The 24,696-nt window shown below is 32.3% G+C and overlaps 1 protein-coding gene across 1 annotated transcript in view; it reads left to right on the top strand.

The window, feature by feature from the left end:
- The window catches only part of LOC106686460 (uncharacterized), a gene marked incomplete at its 3' end in the record, with an annotated part of 330,086 nt that overhangs the window by 215,567 nt on the left and 89,823 nt on the right, over window positions 1-24,696 (top strand). The window contains exon 7 of the mRNA XM_014429795.2: window positions 23,945-24,309. Within this exon, the coding sequence (XP_014285281.1) occupies window positions 23,945-24,309 (365 nt within the window). The remainder of the gene's footprint in view (window positions 1-23,944; window positions 24,310-24,696) is intronic.

Raw genomic sequence — 24,696 nt, 5'->3', positions numbered from 1 at the left:
ATATCAATAGGTTTGTTCCAAGACCGGTTTGAGAGTCAGCAAACTTTCAGGAGTATGCGCAGTACGTGTTTTTCCCTCCCAAATCTTCTACTGCGCATGCTCCTGACAGTTTGCTGACTCTCGAACCGGTCCTTGGAACGAAGCTCATATTTTCTGATTTCAAGAACCGAGTTCGAATCTGGCTGTGGCAGGTAATTATTTATTTTATTATTATGCACCCCAGGGTACACCCAGCTTCATAAAGTAGGTTCTCTTAATTAGGGAAAAACTGGTGGTCCAGCGTGATTTTTGACATAATCACCTCCTTGCGCAACCGTTGGTCTAGTAACAGTGCTTCCTCACAAAGTACTTCATGATTGCAGTAGTACAGATTTACTTAGTTAATATCTGTAATGAAATAGTCCTGAAAAAAATTTCAGAAAATTTTGGACAGATAACGTGCGTCATTTTTTTTTTTTGGTATATTTATAATATATTGGTATATAAGATATATTTATCTGAGAAATATTAAAGCTCTTAAAATGTCAGCTATATTAAAAAATTTGACTATAGTATTAATATGGTCTCAGAAATAAAACTTTACCTAAATGTTTTATTTAGGATTTTAGGCAGTTTTCTCTCCACTATATTCAAGATTGGACATCTTAATTTTATTCACAATTTTAGATACTTTTTAGAAATTATATGATACTAATTATTGTAACAAATTACATAAATATTTTCTGAATGTTGTAGACCTTTAAATCCATTCTCACAATTTTAGCTAGATTAAAAAATTTAATTAATTTAATGGAACTGATAAATGGATAGACTATACTAGATAATAATAATAAAATAAATGATTTATTAGTGAATTTCTGTTATTGGGAGATTCAAATGCATTAAATAGCTACCTTGTTGACATATATACTTAAAAAAAATATTTTTAGAGGATTTTCTGTTAAGAGAGATTTTACTGCAGTACGAATAATGTCTTTGATTTGAAATACAAAATTAAAACTTAATTACATTTCAAAAAACACGAAAGTTATCTGTAGCCATATAATATATTTGAAGGTGGTATAAAGAAGAACCATGTACTACCCCTATACACTACCTTTGTGGTAACGACCGTACTTTGCATAGGCCCAACCCAGAGCTGGCAGGCTGCCCGTACTCCCAGCAGGCAATAACATCGTACTTCAACCTCTTCTCGTCCCTTCCCCCTCCATCGCTGCCCATTTCGGCCAACATTTTTTACACAACTTTCTCTCCTTGTTGTGATGCATCCTCTACCCTCTCTCATACAGCATTATTTATCTTTACCTTTCTTGTCCAAGGAAAGTTCTGTTTTTATGACGCGTTTGTTTTTCTCATCCCATTCGTTATGTTATGGAGTCACTGTATTCCAAATAGTGGTATGGGATGTGTTCTTGTTGATGCTGAGGGACCCTGGCGCCAGCATAAATTCTGATGATGCCTAAAAGGAACTTTCCTTTTATAGATCCTCCTGCTCCCCCCCCCTCTACCAGTAAAAGCCCCACCGCTAATAGTTGGGAGTTTTATTGTTCCCTTATTCACTTTATAGCCCCGAGCTAAGTGTTTGATAATATCCTCTCAATGAAACTAATTTTGTGTCAGACTTTTAATGATATAATTTCATCAACGGCTGATCATAATCACTTGTACAATTTCTTCATGCAATACACAATGTTGTTGAAAAGTTCCTGACTAGTTGATTTGTAAATAATACTGGTGCCGAGATAAATCAACGTTTATAATTTAATATATTGTTTTATCGTTTTGTCAATATTTTATTTTTTTTAAATATACACATTATGCTGTAAGCTATTAACAGTTTCGGCTATTTTGTTAGGTATTGTTAATTATTAAGGTCAAATTATGAAAATGTTAAATAAAATAATCGTAATCTTCTCCAACACAAAATGTTCTTTTTTATTTTATTGAAGAGATTTTTTTTAAATCTGTGACATATTAAGGGCGTTAAGTAATAGTGTTCGAATATTCATTCATACAATATATAGAGGAATAGAAGAATAAAAGGAAAAACAGAAGAAAAGGAAAACAAATGTAAATGATAACAATAGTACTCGCTGAATTAAAGAGAAAAACATGATTTAAAAAAATAATAATAAAGAAATATATAAATAAAAGAAAATTCTATTATGGGCGGAAAGGTTCAACTTTATAATATAAATCTTCAGTGATACGTACTGATTATAGAATTTGTTACATAAAACTGCAGTTTTATGTTTATGATTATATATATGATACATCACCGTTTCGAACCAAATTTCATCTTCAGGTTTCTCTACAATTATTAACAATGCAGTAATAAAAATAAATATAATTTCACATATATTTTTTAAATTATTACTAATTAAAAACTTGTATACATATATATCTTGGTACAAACAAGTTTTTCCTTATCGCAGATACTAGTTCTTTCCTCAGTTTAAATTCATATCATTTTATTCCTCAAATTTTAACCCTCCTCAGTCTTTTTATGCGTGAGTTCCACTAGTTCTAGCTGGTCCCAGTGAATTTGCAAAAACATTCCAAGTATAGTATTTTTATTATAAATTATTTATTTTACCCCGCTACCGAAAAACGAATTTGCGGAAGAATTTAAAGTTGTGATGGATTGCGACATGTTTTTCCTTGTTGCCTCTCATGTGACGCTGCTACAAAGTACTTTTGTCATGTGAAAGGTGACTTACGACCGTATAGAATGGAATATGCAAACATAAAATAGAATGGAACACACACAAACATTCTTAGTCGTACTGAATTCAAAGAAATTTAACCTGATTCTTATTCTGTTTTATATGTGGCTACATAGGACTCTTCGTTTAATTTAATGAGTCCACAACATTGTCTAGGGTTATGAACGATTCAAGAGACACAATCTCGTGGAATTTTTGGTAAGTATATTCTCCGATCCTGATTTCTTCATCGGGCCTCTGGGGATTTCTTCGTGACCATGTATTTGGTATTTTATGAATTCACTTAGAGCCCCATTTTTCTTGCTGCTTCAGCTAATTTCATAAATCCATCATTATAAAAAAAAATATTAACTCATTAAATTTTTTGTGAGCTTCAGTACATTTAACTTTAAAAAAATCGACTTGAAATATGCATCTGTATACTTTTTACTATTATTATATAGTGGTCATAGGTCACCAGTAGGGTTTTCGGTAAATCTGATAGGTTTTCACTGACTATTATCTCTTCCCTCAATTAACCATAGTCCACTTCAACCAGCACCGCTATTAAAACTAACAACTGAAATTTTCAAATAAAAAAGCCCCAAATTACAAATCGTTACGGCCACCGGGAGTATTGCCCGTTAGTGACTAATTGGATCAAACAAGAATCGACTAATTGCAACCTGTATCGAGTTTCACAAAGATGGAGATTCACCAGGGGGGGGGGATGGGAGAGGAAGGTATATTACGTATTAAAGCGACCGGCGATACCTCCACCAGTGAATAGTTAACCACTCAGTCGCTAGGGGCCGACCCATCTGAAATTTAAATTTAATTACCAACTGGCTCCTGGAATATTAAAACTGTCGGCGAAGCCTATTAGCTTCAGAGGGTATTTGCTCTCGTCTGGAAGGATCCGTAGCATCCTCATGCTTTCCAATCCATTCGAGAAAATTCGGATCGAGAAAAGTCACAGTACTCCTTCGTACGAAAACATTATTTTATAGTGTAACTGTACAGGGTATATAAAGTACGAAATTGATGTGTTCGAAACTATTCTTATGTGTTTTAACTTTTATTAAAATTAAACATTCTGCCAAACCCAAGCGATAGGCAATAGGTATTAGTGATGTAAGTACACAATCATACCCATTATACATACCTTCATAACTGTTAATTTATTTTGGCAAATATTACGAAAACTTCTACTCCTAATAAAAAATAAACTTCATTAAATTATTTATAACACATTAAACTAGCTTTAATTTCAGTGCTGATGTACTACATCTGTACGTCTCATAGTTCCAGAGATATAGATTTCTCTCATAAATCAACTATATATTTCATGGTGTTGCTGTTAAAAAAATTAACATTTTAAAACAGTCACCATTTTTTTATTTTTTATACGTTTTAGGAGGCTATATACGTATTAAAATACGTAATTACATACATTTTTTTTCTTTTTCTTATTGTTTTAGTCTTTTTAATAGTTTTCTTCTTCTATATTTTCATTTGTTTTTTTTCTTTTTTTATGATATTAATGAGTTTCCCTTCTATTATTTGCCTAAATATATATATATATACTATATATAACTAATGCTCTCTCAGTAATAAATAGTGAAGTTTATTTAATGTAATTTACAAATGTATAAATAAGAATTACAATAAGTAAATAAGTGAAATATTTCATTTACATTTGAAATCTTGGGAAGGAATTACCCGTTGGTGGTACTTCAAGCATTAATTTAAATTAGAAAGTCCCGTGGCCATCTTCTTTTCAGACGCCTCAGAGAATTATCGGAAACTGTTAAGGATGGGAGATTAAGAACTAATGGGTTAGGATGGGTAAGGAGTTAGGAATGGAAAGACGCATATCTGTTTTGGACCAAATCTCCAACGAATGGGATGTTAAGGTCTTCGTGGATGAGTTTTATGATTTATTCGTACCGTAATAAGGAGCATCAAAGATTTTACGTAGGATTTTGGATTGTAAGGATTGGATGCAGGAGGAATTTTATGGTTTAGTAGAGCCCCAGAGCTCAATTCCATATGTCGAATTTGGTCTGCTATGCATAGTATATAATAATATTTTGTAGTAAATGAGATGTTTAGAGCGTAGTATCAGGTAAATGAAAAAATATAAACATGAAATATCCTACATTTCATATTTTCCTACATTTTTATTTCATTAAAATCTATAAAAAAAATTAATATATACATGATAATTCTAACAGGTTATCAATAGTTCAAAATAAAGGGTAATAAATATAAATCATATTGCACTGGATTATCATCGATCAACCTCTATATAGTACAGTAAAGAAGAAATAGGTTAAACACGTGACTTTATAAGAAGAGGCCCTAGGATTTAAAAATAATACTACAACACTAAAAGCCAGGAGGGAGCGGACAATCTAAACCACTGAAGCCCATAAGCCCGAGGAGACGGAAATGGCAGAATACATAGAGGATACATACATAGAGGGTAGAGGATAACCTTAGGTCGTAAAAAGAATGGCCGGCAATGCTTCTCATATATCTTGTGCTGCTTCAGGAGTAGCTACGTCAAGTAATAAAAGCAAGGATACGGCTTAATATCGCATTTTAAGAGGGAATAAAACTTTTACCCCTTCGGCCCCCTTTGCTAATGAATCTTACGCTCAACTAACACACGCTCAGAACATTAAATTTTTTTAAGAGTTCCACAATATTCTACAATCTTTATATGATGGCGTAACAAGAATATTACGCAGGGAATTTTACGCAGTATTAAAGTACATAGTGTGCCCCGACGATGTAAGGTATATGGCTTGATTAAAGAATATTAAAGTTTATAGATTTAAAGTATGGAATAAAATAGTTGTTTCATTTATTTCAAACAATGTAGTAAATCATCAGGGGAAACAGTGTAATAAATCTGAATGAGAAAAGATCTGATGCTGTGCGCGCACAACGTAACATTTACCTACCGTCCTACTTTGAATTGAAATTCATCATCGCTTTTCAGAAAAGATACGTTTGTATTATACATAGTGGCAATACTTTCCCATACTAATTTTCAGTCGACAAATCAGGAGGTTTCAGAATATTACTTTTAGTAATATTTATCGATGTAAAATTTAAACATTTTTTATTCAAATGTATGACAGAAATATATGGGAATAAATGGGGAAGGCAGCGGTAGCAGCGTGACTACGAGCTAGTATACCTCCCAAAGGTTGTCTGATCGAATCCCGGCATCACCCGGTTATTTTTATCAAACATAAAATAATGCAAAACTCACTTACAATCCCCCCCCCCAGGAATTTGTGAGGCCCGTTAGCCAATGGGTGGCACTCACAAAAAAATAGGCGTGGGAGTGACAAACCCACCCTACGAAAACATAACGTCAAGAAACGCGCAATGTATTTCCTAATATATCGCACGGAGACATAGACCTCCATGGTCTGTCACCCATATAGTAATAATAATGACAGAAATATAAAGATATAAAATTTTCATTTTGTTTTTAAGCATTAATTCAATTCTAACTTATTATGTAATTATTAAAATGATGTTATAGAGGAAGTTATCCTGGGCCTAGAAGACTAAAATATATAATACATTAATATTACTACTCTTATTTCTGGAATTTTATTTTTAATCAGGCAATTATATTTTTTACCATATCTCCTTCAGTTAATTATAAAATGGTTTCATAGTTTATATTTATAATTTAAACATCTAAATGAAAAAAAAAAAAAAATCATAGAGTATACTTTCCACATTTTTTTATCTTTATATATATTTTTTTTATTTACAACTCGAAATCTAGTTTAAAATCAGCAAATGACCTGTACTATTCAATCATGGCATAAGGAAGACAGCACCCAGTGTATTATCAGAATCTGTGTGAGATATTTTTATATCTCTGGTTCTAATTTGTTTGATCAGACCCGGTTTGTTACCTTTGGTGTTTTTTATAGAGCCCTTAACAACTACCAACATTTTGTAGATTGATTTAGTCATTTTGAAGTTATTTCTATTTTTCAAAACAAAATCAAAGGCGAGAATTGTGTGCCAAAAGATGTTATTTTCTGATTTTTTTTAAGAGAAATCGTATTCAGAGGTTTCTTAAGGTAATAAAAACCAATATCAACTTTGTTTCACTCTAAAAAATCTTTTAAAACACTTTGACTGGTCTGTCAGTCTGAATTGCATCGATATAATACAAAGATTGAAGGGTTACTATATAACAACTGTTCATAATTATTTATCAACTAATGTATAAACATCCTCAAATCTGTTGCAATACTGAATTTTCTTTTTACTAATAACACTTTAATGCATTATTGCATTTCCAGAAGATTCACTTCTGTCGACCAGTCACAAGACTGTTACAATTTGTTTTTTTTTCAGATGCAGTATGAACTATGAAAAAAGAATCATTTCGCAAAAGTTATTATTATAAATTAAATACAAAAATATGTAGTAAAGAAATAGATTTATAATAATAAACGAAGAAGAAGAAGAAATTGAGGACTAAAGTGAACTAGTATAAGAAAGGTGTGCTTAAATATGCAACACATGCTGGAACAACTTTAACGGAAAGCAATCACAACTGTCTAATAAATTATTCCGCCTCAGAACCTGTGTGAATTAGTTGGCTGGGAACTTGAGGCCGAATAAATTCCCTGCCAGATCCTTGCGTATTATATCGAATGCTCTTGGTGAAGTTTAATAATAAAATTTAAGTAATAGAATAAATTTATAAAAGAGACTGATTAAATTTGTAAATAGTCTATCATGTAGGTTAATTTTTAACCCGAAAGATAAATGCATGCGTCAAGACGTATTTGATGAAGACACCGAGACTTATATAACCTCCTCTGTCTCGGTAGTCTATGTCTGTGAGTTTGAGGGTGCAACTGAAATTTCTGTTCCTGAGGATGGCATATTGGCCGAAACGTATTATATTTTATTTATTAATTAAAATTGAAAAATTTTCTTATTTTCAATTTTTATGGAAATAAGAAATATATGTTGTTTTTTTTTTGTTTTGTTTTCAAAAATCAAACTAACGATGTTGGAATAAGGGGAAATATCTTTTAATACTAGTGACAAGATTGAGAGCGAAGCACCGGAATATCCTGAGTTCTGTTCTTTCCTCCATGAGTGGGGGGGGGGGGAAGAGTAGAATAAAGCATATTTTACGTTTATTTTTATAGGAGTAGTAGTTTTTATGCTAATTGCTAAAATAAATTAATTTACAGTTCTTCGGACAAAATCTCATGTTACAAATTTATATTCATATATGACTATCATAAAAACTACAACCACTACGAAGATGAGTGTTATAAACCACTTTATGGTAAGGTTAATTACCTTTATTTTGAGTTGGCTGCTTACGTCTTATGGTTCTAGAGGTATATTTTTTAAAAAATCAAAAAATTTATCTGAAAAACTAAATATTAATATTCAATGATTTTATTTTATAATATATCATAATAAAATACTACTCCTAAGAAGATAAACATCATTAGCTACTTAATAGAAAATTAAAAAAGCTTCTATTTGAGTGCTAATAGACATCTGTACGTCAAATGGTTTCTGAGATGTAGATTTCTTAAAATAAATTCACTAACTTCATGAACATCTTTTATAAAATGTTAATTATTAAAAAATTGAATCTAGGGAACTATTGAACGTAAATAGCTCTTTTACGGCTCAAAGTTTAGAAAATTTACTCCACTTTAAATGATGTCATCTTAAGTTTTCTAGCCTGTTGGTAGTTTTAAAGATATGTTGGAACTCAGAATGAATTTTTTTTTTTTTAACATTTCGAAACAGTCACCTTTATTTATCCCCTGTTACTATATTTGGCTGACTCATCAATTTTGCATTAGTAATTATATATGGTTTTCATTAGTAACAAGTAATAAAATAAGTAATAAAATATTGGGGTAAAATAACTGCGTTTTTTTCTCCCCGGCTCATGTAATAGTATGTATTACATATTATGGAGTAGGAATGATTGTGTTTAAGATGTTATTTTACATTAAGTTTAATTTTATTTTTATTTATTCATTTTTATTATTTCTTCTATTTCTTATTTTGTTATTATTTAACTTATATGTTTGTAAACATGGTGTGACTGAGCTCTATTATCTCGATGATCATTGTCTAAAAATATAAGACAGAATGTAATATTAAAAAAAATGGTTAGATCTGATTTGCTTAATTTATATTTATTTTGATTTTTTCCCGCAGATGGAAGGATTGTTATATACTCGTGACGGATTGTTTGAAATTTTGAAACAAGTGCCCTATTTTTTGGCATTGTCTGGAATTTTCGCCAATAATGAAATTCCTCAGGTTAGAGGCAGGTTCGAATTTATTACCTGATTAGATTAGTTTTCAACGAACAGCCAACAGTTTTACCTAAACAAGGAAATTTTGTGAAACCAAATGAAATTTTACCAAAAAAACTCAAGTTATAGTAAATAAAGACCTTCGCAACAATGTCATATGTACTTACATGCAGCGGACCATAAGAGAATAGGTATTGGTTTATGTGGACATACATAAGTCTCGGATTTTGCCTTTAAATTTTAGCAAATTTTCAATCACTTTAAATAAAGAGTAAATACCTTAATTTTATGTTTAGTCCTGGTAAAAACTATTATTATTAAAAATTATAAACAGAAAATACAGTTTCTTCGATAAATCATAACTTTGAAGAGTGTACAGAAAAAATAGAAATAAAACTGAATTGGGAACATTTTTTTTTAAATAACTTTATTGAAATTTGCAACTGTATATTACATAATACATTTGGTAAATATGGTCTTAGTTAAAATTGAGTGTTAAAGGCCAGTGGAGCAACTACTCATTGGTAACACTCTAATGATATTTTACATTAGCTGGTCTCGTGGCCATCTTCTTTTCAGGCGCCTCGGAGGATGCAAGGTTAGAAACTAGGGGGTTTGAGTGGTTAGGGAGTTTATAATGGAAGGAGTGATATCTGGTTCGGGCTAGATCGGTTACATAGGGAACATTAACGATGACCATATATAAAGGTGTAATCTTGGGTATTCTGAGGTACAGATCTCCTCCCTGGAGCCGAAACCTTACGCAGACACAGAAGAGAAGACTGGCCACCATACAGAGATTGGCTCTGCTGAGGGTCACAAAGACATACAGAACGTTGTCACATGGGGCGGTGCAAGTGTTGGCCGCAGCGACGCCTATGGACCTCATCCTCAGGGAGGATGTCCTTAAATATGAAGCTAAGAGGCAGGGACTAGAAGCGCTGCCGGATGAACTCCGAGAGAGGATCGGCGAGACTCCAAACGTGTGGAAGAAAATACTGCGAGAGGACTCAATCCAGAAGTGGAATAGACGGTGGGTAGCAAGCCAGTAGGGTGCTACTTTGAAAAAATTTTTCTCTACCGTCTCTTCCAGGCAGAAGGCTAAATGGGTTATCCCAGACTATTGGGTCTCACAGATCCTAACAGGACACGGGGGTTTCGGGAAAAGCTGCAGAGCTTTGGAAAGAACATCGACCCCCGGTGCTCCACGTACGGAGTTCCTGAAACAGCAGAACACGTAATAATAGATTACTTTGCCATGGAAGGACACCGAGCCAGGCTGTTGAGAAACACCGGGATTTTCGCCCTCGCCGAGTCGGACTTTCCCGGGTTGATGGAAGAAGATAATTATCCCTTCTTCAGGGAGTTCATTTACAGATGGAAGGAGGTGGTGGGCCCAACACATTTCACAATGGGAAGCACTTGAGCACTCAACATCGGCGAGCCACCAGAAGAAGATGAAGCTGACCCAGACTGAGACCAGGGGGGTCTACCGAACGGATGAAGATCATTGGGAGCAGTGGCATGCGCAATCCCAGCGAACACTACTCCACTGCTCCCGCACCCCGTATGCCAGAAATGGCAAGGGAGGAGTATAAAAAAAAAACATAGGAACATGAAGGTCTTTATGTATGATTTTATTTGTGACAATGTTAGGAGCATTGAGGATTTTACGAAGGATTTTGGATTGTAAGGATTGAATACGAGAGGAATTCGAAGGTTTAGTGGAGCCCTAAAGCTCAACTCCATAGGTCCAGATTGATCTTATTACAGTGATGTAGATCAGTCTTTTGTAAAGTATTGGAAGTTTAGAACCTTTGTCTAGTAAGTGCTGTAATAGTCGAAATCTACGTGCAGTTTCCCGTCTTTTCAGTCTTGTATGAGGATTCCAGGTTAATCGTTTGTGCAAATGTAGTCAAAGGTAGTGGATCTGTTCGACAGGGGTAAGGGGAAAATATAATGGATAAACGTCGTACAGATATAAAATGCTCAATAAAAAAGAAAAAAAATCAGAGTCAGTAATTGTAAATATTTTAATACATATAATATTTGATGAAAAAAAATCTACGCACCCCCAACGAGTGATAACTTTTTAACAGTTTTTAAAAATTGTCTTATTAACTATTTTTAAATAAAACAAAAAAATACATTTACTCTATCTGGTATATAACGCTCAATTTCTCAGTATAAATAAACTGATTACAGAGATCTTTATGATCATTATTTAAAAAAATACTCGAATTTAATCTAAGTTATTACTTTAGAATTATTTTTATTTTAGAGACATGGTGAACTTCTTTTTACCAACCAGGAGGTCTCAACATTTTCCGCCTGAATTTGATGTATCAATTTTTCCTTTTTTCCTTCTTTAGTTATTCATAAAATTCTGTACTTTTTTTTTTTACTTATACATTGTTTATTACTGCTAACAGCGACAAATGGATATTTTCTTTTTTTAAATAAATAATTTTAAGCGTACTTTAGGGAAATACTTTTTGAAAATTCAGAATTTAAACCCTGACAAACTGTTTCAATAATAAGACATATCTAGTATTAAAGAGAAATTAATTGCTGATTGAGTCACAGAGGTTAGTCAAAATCACTATATCTTTTTTGGATAAAATCGAAAGAAATCTGAAAAATCTTTTCTACCAATTGGCACTTCTGGCCGGTCAGTTTTAGGGAAAAAGTTCCAGTCACATCCTTATATCCCACCATTAAATATGTAATATTAGTTTCTTAAAATTTTTAATTTTTGATCTAGGCTGTTTACACGCACACACAAAATCTTGTTTGTTTTTAAAGGGCGTTTAACAGCCTAGTCATCAACGCACGTTGGTTGTTGGTTTTGGTAAGGCCTAGTTGTTCCACAGAGTCATAACTTTGGTATGGTGTGTGGATCCGCATCTGTGGGAATCATTTCCGTGAGATTTGAATTATCATCTAGCTAGGCAATTATTATTTATTTAATAATCGTAACAATAGTGGGGTAAGGATGATAAAAAGTAGATAAGTAACTATTCCAATTTTTAAAATAAGGCAAGATAAATAGATAATTATAATAATTTTTTTTTATTTATTGATATTTACAACTGTATAAAAAATAAAACAAGTAAATTTGATCATAATGACATAATGATATGATACAGGATGTAGAGAAACTACCCAGTAGTAGAACTCTAAAAACTGTTTACAATATAAGGTCACGAGGCCATCTTATTTTCAGGCGCCTCGGAGGATTGCCAGGAATGAAAGAGGAAGCAAGGTTAGAAACTAGTGGGTTTGGGTGGTTAGGGAGTTTATTATGGAAGGAATAATATCGGGTTCGGGCTAGATCGGTTACATAAGGAACATTTAGGTCTTTATGGATGGTTTTATTAGTAACAAAACAGGAACATTGAGAATTTTGGATTGTAAAGATTGGATACGAGAGGAATTCGAAGGTTTAGTGGAGCCCCAAAGCTCAACTCCGTATGTCCAGATGGGCCTTATTATTGTCATGTAGATCAGTCTTTTGTAATGAGTTGGAAGTTTAGACCGTTTGTCTTGTGAGTGCTGTAATAGTCGGAATCTGCGTGCAGTTTCCTGTCTTTTCAGTCTTCTGTGAGGATTCCAGGCTAGTCGTTTGTCAAGGTGTAGTCTAAGATAACGAATCTGTTCTACAGGGCTAAGAGCCACATTATTAAAGTATAATGTAGAGCAGTCGGCAGGTTATTATAATAATTAAAGGATGATTATTAAGTCAGTCTTATGGGAGAACTTAATGACTCTTTCTATTACGAATTCATCGTTTTTCAACTCCATTAGAACATATTTTGGTATCCCTAATTGGTTCAGTGTTAATTTGTAGTGATTACATTCTTCAAAAATTTGTTTGACGGTCAGATTCCTATGACATTTTGAAGGGGCCTCTCCTGTTTTGTTGTGCTTTTGCTACTCAATTAAATTTTATGAATAATCTTATAACAATCATCAAGCAGTTCTTATCCCTACGGATATTCGAAACCTGATAATTCCTGGGATTATTGCTATACATGATTACATTTACTCATGGAACTTTAATACGTGTATTTCTGTTGAAAACGCGAATTCGAAATTTTGCAAGTTCTCAGTACTTTCCTTAAATATATATTCCATAAATTAACTAAACACGATATTACTTCATGGCCTAGTAAAATTACAAGTTAATAAATAATCTTTACACTTCCTCGAGACTGGTAATTATTGTTTAAATAAATTAATTTTATCCAATTTTAGTTTTTAAAAAAATTATCTCTCCGTCCGGAAGTCCAACGCTTCGGCCATCCTCAAAAACAATACTTTATGCAGGCTATTCAGCCCAGGTTATTAATTTCAGTCCACAATTACCCTATTACTTATTAAATTAAAACTTATTCACAGCTAATTTTCACTATTATAAATTAATCACAACTTATTATAAATAAAATAAAATAATAATGATAAATTAAAAAATCATGGACTGAAATTTATGACTTGGGCTGAATAACCTGATATATAAAGATTTTAAAGTTATATTTATGATTGTTCTTGACAATGGCCGAGCAGGCCGAAAAATCGGATCTATAAGAAATATAAATTGTTTTGAGACTAAAATTGGATAAAACTTATTTATTTAAACAATTGCTAGTTAACTTAAAAGTAATTGCAAAATAATCTCCGTCAATGAAATTTAATACAGAACTGTTTAACAGTTTCACTCGTTGGGGGTGCATAGATTTTTTTATCAAATATTTTACGTATACTTTTTTTATGTTTATAGCTGATAACTTCTAAAGCACTACCAACTGCTTAACTATAAAAATATAAACGAATGAATTGCACACATTTTAGAGCATAATGAGTATTAATATGGAGGTATATACCATCTAAAATTTTAAAGGCAACTTATTAAAACCAACGATGGTTTCAGTGCAGTGCAGTGCATTTGTAAGTACTCATAAAAACATTCACAATAAAATGAATTTCTTGTTTACAAAAAGAATTGTCCTATTTCTCTATAATTATAATGATTCCAAAGTAATAAATATATCAAATTGATGTATTTTTTTTAATAATGATCGTAACGATCTCGGGTGTCAATTTATAAACACTGAAAATGAAGTGTTATATAACAGCTAGAATACATTTATTTTAAAAATTTTAGCGCACTTGCTCAGCCTCCACTGGCTCATTGCAAGTGATGCGGTGAGAGGGATGCACTGGGATCTCAAAGAGCTCAGCTTTACCCCTCACATCTGGGGGATAGAGTGGGCTCAGGGATCCTCAGGTCGATTGTGTAAATATTTATATAAGAGTGTAAATGTGACTAGAGATTATTTTATTTTTATATTTTTTCATGCACATAGTTTTATTATCTTCCCTATTCGGATATATCTTAAGAGATATTTTACTTATTATTATTTTTTATTTTTTCTATTATTTTTTTTATGTTATTATATTTTAATATGAATGTGATCAGTCATCACTATCACACAGCAGTGTGGCAGATTCTAATATTTATCAATAAATAAAGTATTAAAAAATGGCTTTATGAAGAAGTAATACGTCACATTAAACATACTTCCCTGGTTGTACAAAGGTAATCCCTACGGTTGACACCGAAACAGGATAAAATAAACCTCCTGGTGCGGATTAAAAGCTAATCCTGCTTGTTCCTCATCCGAATTACTACTTGTCTTAGTTAAGGCTAAGTTGGAAACCTTGTTCAGTTGCAAGTTGTAGGAGCTGTTGAGCTGGTGTGAGCCCCCTCTACAACACTCCTCAGGAATTAGTAGAACTGTTCCAATGTGGGCCACAATTCCGTGTCCATAATATTCATGTATCTTGTGTCATTAGTCAACATAAATTTAATCATTAAAATAAATATACATAAAAGCTATTATTTTATCATGATAGCTATTATATATCATGATTATATTATTTTTATTTATTAAGGGCGTTAAACTAAAAAAAAAAAATTGACAATATCTTGTATTTTCACTGCAATATTAAATATTTTCTGACCGATTCATTATTATTATAATACGGTTCAGGCTGATTAATGGTGGACCGTGGATAACATGTAAGGAGAAGATGATTGGCTGTGTGTTATGTGAAGAACACAAATAAGTAAAAAGGTATTTATTAATACCAACGTTTCAGCCAGAACATCAGGCCTTCATTGGGACTAAAAATAAAAACAAAATAAAAACCATAATGATTGAATACAAATATTTAAAAAAAGAAGATAACAGATTATATGGTACATAAGCAGTATTGAAGAAAATGTGTAATATTTTAAGAATATTTAAACAGTATACAATAATATACAGAGAAAATAGTAATATTAAACTGAATCACTAAAGAAGAAAATAATAAAAAAATGAAAATGAACTAATTAAATATATGTATATACCTGGAATATAAAGAAAAACAAATATGTGATTGAATAAATATGTAGATTAAATAAAATAAAAAAAGTAGACATAACGTTACATAAGCTTAGGTAATTAATATAAATAACGGTAATTAGATGTGTTGGAACTAAATAATTAAGTTATTGAGGGAGATATAGGGTCTTTTTTTAAGCCCGATAGAACTTGAAATTGTAAAAAATAACACAAAAAATTAAATTGTAATCAAAATTTTTTTTTTATTCGAAAGATCAATACGTGACATTAACATTTGAAAATGATTTCGGGCATATGGGCACCGCGGCTGTTCTTGACGAAGCGCATTCTGTAAAATTGTGTTCAGCGATGAGGCGCATTTTTGGCTTAACGGGTTTGTTAATAAGCAAAATTGCCGCTTATGGTCGTGCGATTTGACACCTCTCGATTATTTCCTGTGGGGCTACGTGAAGTCACTGGTTTATGCTGATAAACCAGCAACAATTGACGCCTTGGAGGCCAGCATTGTTCGTGTTATTCGTGACATACGGCCAGCAGTGCTCGAAAAAGTGGCCCAAAATTGGACGTCCAGAATGCGCTTCGTCAAGAACAGCCGCGGTGCCCATATGCCCGAAATCATTTTCAAATGTTAATGTCACGTATTGATCTTTCGAATAAAAAAAAAATTTTGATTACAATTTAATTTTTTGTGTTATTTTTTACAATTTCAAGTTCTATCGGGCTTAAAAAAACACCCAATATTATAAGAAAAGATTATCATTATTATTTTATGGACAACAGGGACAACCATGGAGGCCTAAGTCATCGCACTGTGTATTAGTAAATGCATTTACTAATACATAACGCGTTTCTTGATTTTTTTTCGCAGGGTGGGTTCGTCACTTCCACGCCTATTTTTTGTGAGTGCCACCCAATGGCTAACGGGCCTCACAAATGCCCGAGAGGAGGTTGTCAGTGATTTTTGCATTATTTTGTGCTTGAGAAAAGCCCGGATGGGACCGGGGATTCGATCTGACAACCTGTGGGTTGGTAGACTAGCGCGTTACCACGCTGCTACCGCTGCCCCCTATAAGGAAAGGTAGTAGAAAAAAATTAAAGGCAATCTTTCTGCTAATTTTCAGCCCCTTCTGAAATGGATTATATAGAATTTGGCCCAGGAATGACTCCCGTATAAATAGAAACAAGAAATACATATTTAAAAGACTCATTACTAGAAGTAAACTATGGGTGAATACAAAATATAAAAGAATTAGATAATTATTGTTTTTCCATAGTTGATATGACAACAGTCAGATTTCACATTCACTTGGAAATATTGAGTAAAGAGAACTACTATCATTCAGAATAATAAATAAATAGCTATTTTTACCTAAAAATAGGGTGGTAAGTGAAAGGTGTGCGATGCGTGGAGCACATTTGTTTCTAGAGGAATCAACAGAAATTTTACAGAAGTACATGAGTATAAAATGGTTTAGAAAAGAAAGTTGGCTGAATGCTGTCAGCGATAGTTTTCACTACAGAGTTGGTGCAATGGCAGCTAGAAGCTCTATCGGATCTGACAAAACAACAGAACTAGATTGAACAGTAGAACATTATCGGATAGACGGAGCCATCATCGACAGAGGCAAAACATAGGACGCTGATAGCAACTTCATCAATCAGTCTTTGTCCCTTAGGCTTCTGTTCTCTGGGTCCTTCATGTCCTCTCTTCTTAGGACAATATTTCACCTACTAAAGATTGTATTAAGATGTATATCGAAAGAGTCGCAATCAGTCACTTTAATAGTTCTCTCAATTATACTGAATTCACAAAACAGGAATAAAAAAACTAGACTATTTACTGCTCATCCAAAAAAGAATCATGAACAATCTCACGATAAAAAAATATATGAGCAAAAAAGGAAGAAAACACCTAGTTATTAGTGCAACGAGAAAAGACTGTTGTTGCTTTCACATAACTATATATGAAATACATCGTAAGGGGAAGTTATGTGATCGACCAAGATTCACACGTTAGTTGTGTGTAGTATGACTCTGTATCTGTGTTTATGTGATCAAACCTGGCTCACAAAATAAATGTGGATACTTTTTCGATTGGTCAGAAATGCCAGGTTACGTATTCAATTTTTCATAATATAATGATTTTAGCAATTTTACCAACCCGAAGATTAAGAGATCGAGTCCCCGGCCCTACCCGGGATTTTTTCAAGCATGTAAATATGCAATACTCACTCATAACCTCCCCCAGGCATTTGTGAGGCCCGTAATCCAATGAGTGGCACTCACAGAAATAGGCGTGGGAGTGACGAACCCACCCTATGAAAACCTCGTCATGAGATGCGTGATGTATTTCCTACATACATCGCGCAAAGCCTTGAACCTCTGTGGTCTGTCGCGCCAATAATAATAATGCTTTTAGCAATATAGGCTCTAAAAATTTTGATTAACCTTAGTATATTAATTCACAATGTAATCAGATTTTTATTAGTTTGAAATAGCATAAATGACGAATGTTTAAAAAATCTTTCTCTAAAGTCCTATTAATTTTTTTATATTAATTAAATAACCATTTACCATTGTTATTATTATTATTATTTTATGGGCGACAGTAAATGGAGGTCTAAGTCCTTGCTAAGGCTAAGGATTGCTAATGATAAGGTCTATTTCCTAATTCATCGCTTGTTTCTTGACTTTTTTTTTTCGTAGGGTGAGTGCCATCGATTGGCTAACGGGCCTCACAAATGCCTGGGGGAGGTTGTGAGTGAGTTTTGCATTATTTTATGCTTGAAAAAGCTGGGGTGAGACCGAGATTCGATCTGACAACCTTTAGGTTGGTAGACGTGCGTTGCCACACTGCTACCGCTCCCTCCCATGTATTTCCATCATACATTTGCAAAAAAAAAGAAAAGTTAAAATTTTACATCGATAAATATTATTAAAAGTAATATTCTGAAACCTGATTTTTCAACTGAAAATTACTACGGGAAAGTATTACCGCTGTGTATAAGTTTGTTTCGAACTCCTCAATTTTTCTTAGGGTGAGTTCGTCACTCTCACGCATATTTTTTGTGCGTTGCCAAGCTTCCCTCTTTATTATTGTTAGTGGTGCTAAACAAAATTTTATGAATAACTAAAGAAGAAACCATGAAAAATAGAGACAGACTCAAAATGAGAAAAAATAATTGCTAACATATTTTTACAACTTAACAGTAATTTTTTTTAAAGTGCTGTATTCTTGTCAGGAAAAAAGATAATATTCGTTATTTCTATCTCAAGACACCTGAATATGTATTTTTATAGCTACAGAAAAATAAAAATGTTTCGTTAAAAATATTTTCCGTTCTAGTGTTAGATTTTTTTTTTTTCGATACTCTCAAAAATAGGGATAACTTGAACAGTCCACTAATCTACTCGAAATTTGAGGATGTATGTCAAATTTGTGTGATTCGTGCAGCGCACCAGGTTTTTATATAGCTTTGTTTTTAAAAATATGAACTCGTTTTGGGAAATATGTAATTAGTAATTATTTTCTTTAACTGAACTGTAGCAAGGTGGAACTCTAGCTCTATTTGTGTTTTTTAATATATTTTCTTCCTAAGAAAATAACTACTAACCTTCAGTACGTCTGAATTGAATATGATGCATCGATGACAGAGTAAAATCGCATACAATAATAATTAAAATAGGTATAATTATAAATAATAATTACTGCAGGTAAATATCCACAAAATAGGCCCTTAAGACACAAATTTAACGTTTCATACAATTAGGACGACAAACTAGCATTCCACTCTGTAATAAAAAATAGTTGTTTCGTTAATTTATACCATGTATATCGATACGAAACACCTTTCCTTTAAAAAAAGTAAATGCTTATGACTTATAAGCAGCCTGGTCTTAAATTAAAAAATCATAAATTTTAACAGTCTAAATGATTTACATATCTCATCCGTTAGTAAAAACCCGCAAAAGTAAAAAATAGAATTAAAAATGAAAGAGAAATCTGTCAAATATGTTACATAAAATTTCGACTATTAGCTTCCGATATTTTGTTAACACTTTAAATAATGAATAAAATAATTAATGAACGCACATGAATTTCATATGGTGATTTTTTTTTATGAGTAAAAATAACATTTAAACTCACTATTGGCCTGAAATGTGTTTTGAGACATCTTCTCCGTTTAAAACAGCCTTGTTTTAGGAGGTTTGTTCTATTTAAATGTTGTCAATGAAAATATAGTATCTGTTTAAAATGATTATTTATCAAAATAAATGATAATGATAATGAAGGCCTAACGAACCCGAAAGTTCTATGCCGATACAACCAAACGCTCTCTGCATACATCCTTTCAGTGATGCCCTTCCAAACCTAATTCCAGGAAATTAGTTTTAACGCAATGCTTCAATCTACGTTTTGGTCTACCCCTCGGACGTTTACTCATTGGTTCAGTGTTTATTAACATTTTAGGGATCCGCTCGTAGTAACGCCCTTCAACATTATACACCCATCGTATTCGCCGCAATTATCAAAAGAAAACGTAAATAAAATATTTTTTCTTGTTTAATTACATAAATTTTATCCACTATAGTCTCAAAACATGAATCATACAGTGACTTTTAAAACAGCAACAAGAAATCTGAACCAACACTATACAGAGATTTTAAGAAAAATTAATATATGAAAAATATGCGATTAAATTTATGTTGATAATTAAAATTAACGTTGATATGAATTTTAACAATAAAATTAATAGAAGATATAACTAAAATATAGTTGAAATAAATAAATTACATGCATGACCTGAATGTGGGGAAGGTTACAAACATTATTATGATAAAGTAAAATAGATAAAAATTTGCTGGAATTAAAAGTTTTAATTTAATGTGAAGAATTAATAAAATACGGTCATTTTGGAATGAAATTATCGATCTAGGTAAATTTTTTTTTTAATTAATGTGGTTTCTATAACAGTATTTATGATTGTCCTTGAGGATGGGCGGATAGGCCGAAACGTCAGACTTATAAAGAATGTATTGTTTTTGAGATAAATTTATGGATTAATGGTGGATAATAGTGAATTAAATTTATTTAATTAAAGAATAATAACCAGTCTTAAGAATGAGTATAGTTTAATTACTTTATAATGGTAGGGTACGAAAATAATGCTCCTTATATTGTCACAAATAAAATCAAAAATAAAGACCTTATTGTATTGTTCCATGTAACCGATCTAGCCCAAACCAGATATCAATCATTCTAGTGTGAGCTCCCTAACCTCTAGTTTCTATCATTGCTTTCTATTCCAGTACTGACAATCCTCCGAGGTGCTTGAAAATAAGATGGCCTCGAGACCATCTAATGTAGAAATTTTATAAGAGTGCTGCCAGTGTGTAGTTTCACTACATTCCTTTATCATAGCATTATAACCTAACATCAAATTAACTAGATTATTATGTTAATACAGTTGTGAAAGTCTTTAAATAAATTAAAGAAAAAAATTGAATTCTACATACCGGTTTCAAGTACATAATGAATTTATGACCAAAAACTGATTGACTAAATATGATAATCAGATCTAGCCTCAACAGATGTTTTCTTACTTCGGGCCCTTCAAAACTCCCTTAACGGGAAACATTTTAATTATCTTGAGGACTGCAAAACGCACATAAAGGAGTTCATTACATAAAAATACGAGAAGTTCTGGGAAGACGGAATTAAAAAATTACCTGAAAGATGACAATATGTAATAGATCAAAATGCGTTATATATGATTTATTAATAATATTAACAATAATGTGAAGTTTTTATTGAAATCACTAGTAAAAAACGCTACAGACTTATTTTACAACCCGATATTTTTTACCATTCATTTATTTTTTTAAAAATAATTTACACCCATTTCATTTGAATTAACGAATATCCGTGCCAGGATTTATATTTCCTCCATTCCACTTACAAATTCTTAAAAGACTTGCTTTCTTTCCGTTCCATTGGAAATAAAATTAGGCTGTTTACTGTCGAGCCGTGCCTTGCTTACCAACTGAAGCTCAAAGGTTTGTGATCAAAGGAGTCGTAGAACAAGGGTAGGCACTTCTGCTCTCTGTTTGTTCTACGAAGGGGATGTGTGCAGTCCTGCTAACAGACAATATGTACGAGGCTAATACCGGTTTTATTACCTCATGCTTCCATAAAACAAGGCATTAATTCAGTTTTATTGCTGTAGATACTCATAAACTTTATGAATCCATTGATAATCCATCAAGTGAAACATTAATTGCTCATATTTCACACTATGGTTTAATGAATGCATGATTGCTTCTATAGATCTTGAACATGATTTAATGATTGTTTAAACTTCATAAAGTCAGGTTTTAATTTATCATCAAAATTTATTTCTTTGTTCAACCTATGGCCTTGTTCTACCGAAAGGTCCGAAATGTTCAGAATCTACCCTTGCTTATAAAATATACGTAGTTCTCATCTTAAGTAAATATTGTATAATATTATTTTTATACAATACTATAAACAATATATGTGGAGAAGATAATTGGGATGCAGTATGTGAAGAACACAAAAAACTTATGCCAACGTTTTGGTCAGAATTTCGGTCCATCAGAGCTAAGGACAAAAAAAAAAGCTTTCTATCATGAATTGATAGAATTACTGAAAAACAATAAACATAAGAAGATGCATAGCGTAAAATATTGTTATATGTATTTTTTTTTATTCTATATACTATATTTTTTATTCTAAGTCCACCATCTCATTAACTTTTTCTTTATTTTTTTTATATTACTCCAATTTTAAACATTTTCTACTTTCACATGTATTTATTTAGTTGAATTTTATATCTATATATTTTATCTTTAATTATTTATATTAATATTACCATATTCCTTATATATTATTGTATACTATTTCAATATTCTAATAATATTACATTTTTTCCATACTACTTATGTACTTATATTATATTGTATGTTTCTTGTTATTGTGTAATTCCATTTAATCATTATAGTTGTTATCTTGTTCTTGTTCTAACCCAGATAAAGACCCGAAATTCTGGCCAAAAAGTTAGCACCTATAAATTCGTTTTTACTTGTATTTATTTTTCGCTGATCACACTCTGAGAAAGAATAAGGAAAGAGATGACATATCGTAGGTAAGAATTAAAAAGTAGTTAATAAAGGAAAACGTCTTGACTGGTCTAGCAGGTCCAACACCAACTTGCGCGGTGGGCCAATCCTAGATGATAAATACGCTACAGTAATAAATGCATATAAACTAAAATAACTGTAAATTGGAAAAAAGTTCTAAGTGAAACTAAAATAAACCAAAACTAATAAATAAGAACATTCATTGCGTTATATTTTAACAAGTATTTCTGTAATTATCTGTTTTCTTCTTGTTTAGTTTGCTTTGGCCAATATTATCACTCAATAAAACAACATTCTCATACAAATTGGTTACTATCATACTGAAAATTCATCGATGATACTGAAAATAACAGAGAGAAAAAAAAAGGAATGCCATTTACAATAGAGAAATTTAGATTTTAATGAAGAAAAAAATTGTTTTGCTGAAAAACTACATTTTTTGGTAAACCATTACATACCCAGTTACTGTTATTAAGTATTTTATTTATTAATATTTATAAACCTTTTCTATTCATGATTATTGGGGGGTTAAACCGTGAAAATAGTTAATGAAGTATATATAAACCTCCTTTAGTGGGTAATGAACTAAATGAATCCCAGTCGAATTCGGATAGGTGTTTTTTACAGCAGGAACTTTTACACGAGGGTATTCGAGATATCTTTTTATCTGATTTCACCTTTCACCACAATGTTATAAAATCAACAAATTAGAAGTGTAGAGGTAGGATAGGAATATCTCGATCTGCCACAGTCACAAGATATTATTGAGTTCAATCATACTAAAATCATCAATATATTTTCATAAAGACAAATAAGAAGTACAAAATCAAAAATGTTCATAGATATAAAAAATATAAAATAAAATAAATTAAACTAAAATTTCGAACTGAACAAATAATAATATAAAAACACTTATCATATCCACACTAATATGTAAAATATTTACAAATTCTGACGAAGCATTTCTGAATCCACTCTAACCCAAGCGTGAGGTATTAAGCACGTCTCTTCAAGATCCGTGTTGCCCTCTCACTTTATATTTACTGAGCCTGTGGAGGCTGAGTAAGTACGCTAAAGCCGCAAACACTCTGTGCATGATCGGAGTATCTAGTTATTGCCGGAGGAACTCCTATACATCAAAAAGTGGTCAGAAATTTAATAGGCAATAAAATTATATGATTTACAATTTGATTTGTTGAAAAGTTGAAGTTAAAATAAAAAATAATGCAGCTTAAGTACACGCCTTTAACGCGCTGTCCATACAAGTATGACACTTTTTATTCTGTTAGCTCTAAATATTTGTTTTTCATTTCAGTTTCAGGGGCAATAAGCATGATAGAGGAGACCCCGGCAGCGCCGCACGGTCGGCGGGTGAGCTGGGTCGGGGCGAAGACCAGGAGGGCGGCTCAGAGCCTCAAGGCCTTGGCCCGCCAGAGGAGCCTCAGCCTGGAGAGCGATGGGGAACTGCTAAGGGCCGAGCGGAGGAGCGTTTCACTGAAGAGTTCGCCACTCGTCTCCCCACGGCCGCCCTCTGCCCAGCCCCCGGAGAAGGAGAGGTCCATCTTCATCGAGCTGAGGAGGTCCTCCGAGATATTCAAGAGCATCCTTCTTAATTTCTCCATGAAAGAGCAGGATGCCGAAGAAGACGAGGAAGAACAAAGTCGGGGTGATGAACCTCAGGTAGGATATTTTAACAATATTAATTAATAGTTAACAACATATGTAACTCGATATATATTATATGATTGATTAAATCAACAAAAAAAATCTACACTATCTTGGCTTTAAGTAAATTTTCAACCCAAAAACATATCAGCATTGTATTATACTAAAATATTCAGTTAATATAGGAAATCAAAACCTATCAATCAATAGCATATTAAAACAATATATATTAAAATCAAATACTTTAATACAGGAAATCAAAAACTAGCCACGAAATCAGAAACTATTTTTCATTATACAACTGTTTGAAATATTCATAATAATTAATTGAAATCCAGCTAATTCCTTGCTAGGATTTTACATAGACTACTTGTTCCTAGAGACTTTTATAATAACAATATA

The sequence above is a fragment of the Halyomorpha halys genome, unplaced genomic scaffold, assembly GCF_000696795.3.
Source record: "Halyomorpha halys isolate HHAL.00 unplaced genomic scaffold, Hhal_1.1 Scaffold823.1, whole genome shotgun sequence".
In the NCBI taxonomy this organism is placed as follows: Eukaryota; Metazoa; Arthropoda; class Insecta; order Hemiptera; family Pentatomidae; genus Halyomorpha; species Halyomorpha halys.
The sequence above is the reverse complement of the archived record's forward strand: the minus strand, read 5'-3'. Positions and strand labels throughout refer to the sequence as shown.